At 49.0% G+C, this 1004-nt stretch overlaps 1 protein-coding gene across 1 annotated transcript in view; it reads left to right on the forward strand.

Moving 5' to 3' along the window:
* LOC119586364 overlaps nt 1-1004 on the forward strand; it is a gene marked incomplete in the record, with an annotated part of 60439 nt that overhangs the window by 43279 nt on the left and 16156 nt on the right. The window contains 1 exon segment of the mRNA XM_037935076.1: nt 742-959. Coding sequence (XP_037791004.1) covers nt 742-959 — 218 coding nt within the window.

Genomic DNA, 1004 nt, shown 5'->3' on the forward strand with positions numbered 1-1004 from the left:
TTGTTTTCAGTATGATTGTTTTTATTATCATCAATAGCATTTTGCTTTCTTACCATCAGCCTTCTTTCTCTTCTCCTTTTCTGTTCCGGCTTTTATCCCCTCCTCTTCTTCTCCGTACAGCCATCGGCAAACCGTCAACATCGTCAATATTAGCAGGCCCCCCCTCTTCTGCCCCCCCCCCTCACTTCCCTGCTGAGCCGCAGAGTTTGTCGCTATGAACCAAGTGCTTGAGCTTTTTTATGGCAAGGTCAGATAGGAACTGGCGACCTTATAGCAAACCATATAAGGTCGAGAAAATTGGTGTATTCCACAGCTGTTCAAAATGAGGTTTTGTAGCTATTCAGACTGAGGATTTATAGCTGTTCAGGTCAGGCGTTTTATAGCTAGCTAAAATAAGATTTTATGGTTATTCAGCAGCAGGTTTTATAGATTTTCAAAATCGGGTTTTACAGTTATGCAACATAGGGTGTTATGCCTGTTCAGAATGAGGTTTTATAGTTTTTCTGAGTGATGTTTTAAAGCTGTTCAGTATTAGGTTTTATGGCTATCCAAAATAAGGCCTCATAGCTATTGTCAGCGGGGTGTTACAGACATTCAAAGTGAGACCGTCCCTTTTTCCTCCTTTCCCTCCAAAATATATCAAGCGATATGCGACCTTCCCTCTTCGATTCCCCGCCTTCCCCGCCCTTCGGCAGGAGAGGCTGGCCGAAGCGCCTTAACCCCCGCGGCTTCCTCCTACAGACGCGTGGGCTGGATCGCATGGAGACGGACATCGAGCAGGAGACGTCCCTGGTGAGCCTGCACGAGACGGTGAAGCGCGCGGGGTCCATGGTGACTCGCCTGGCGGACGATCTGGCCACGGCCAAGGCGGTCCTTGCCGACTCCTTCCTCACCCTCGGCAAGCTCAACCGCTCCCAGGACGACCTTGACGCCATTGAGCTTAAGTCCTCCACGAGCGGGTAAGTCCAAGAGAGGTAAAGTCAGGAAAAAGGTCATGAAGACGG

The sequence above is a fragment of the Penaeus monodon genome, chromosome 21 (genome assembly GCF_015228065.2).
Source record: "Penaeus monodon isolate SGIC_2016 chromosome 21, NSTDA_Pmon_1, whole genome shotgun sequence".
Classification (NCBI taxonomy): domain Eukaryota; kingdom Metazoa; phylum Arthropoda; class Malacostraca; order Decapoda; family Penaeidae; genus Penaeus; species Penaeus monodon.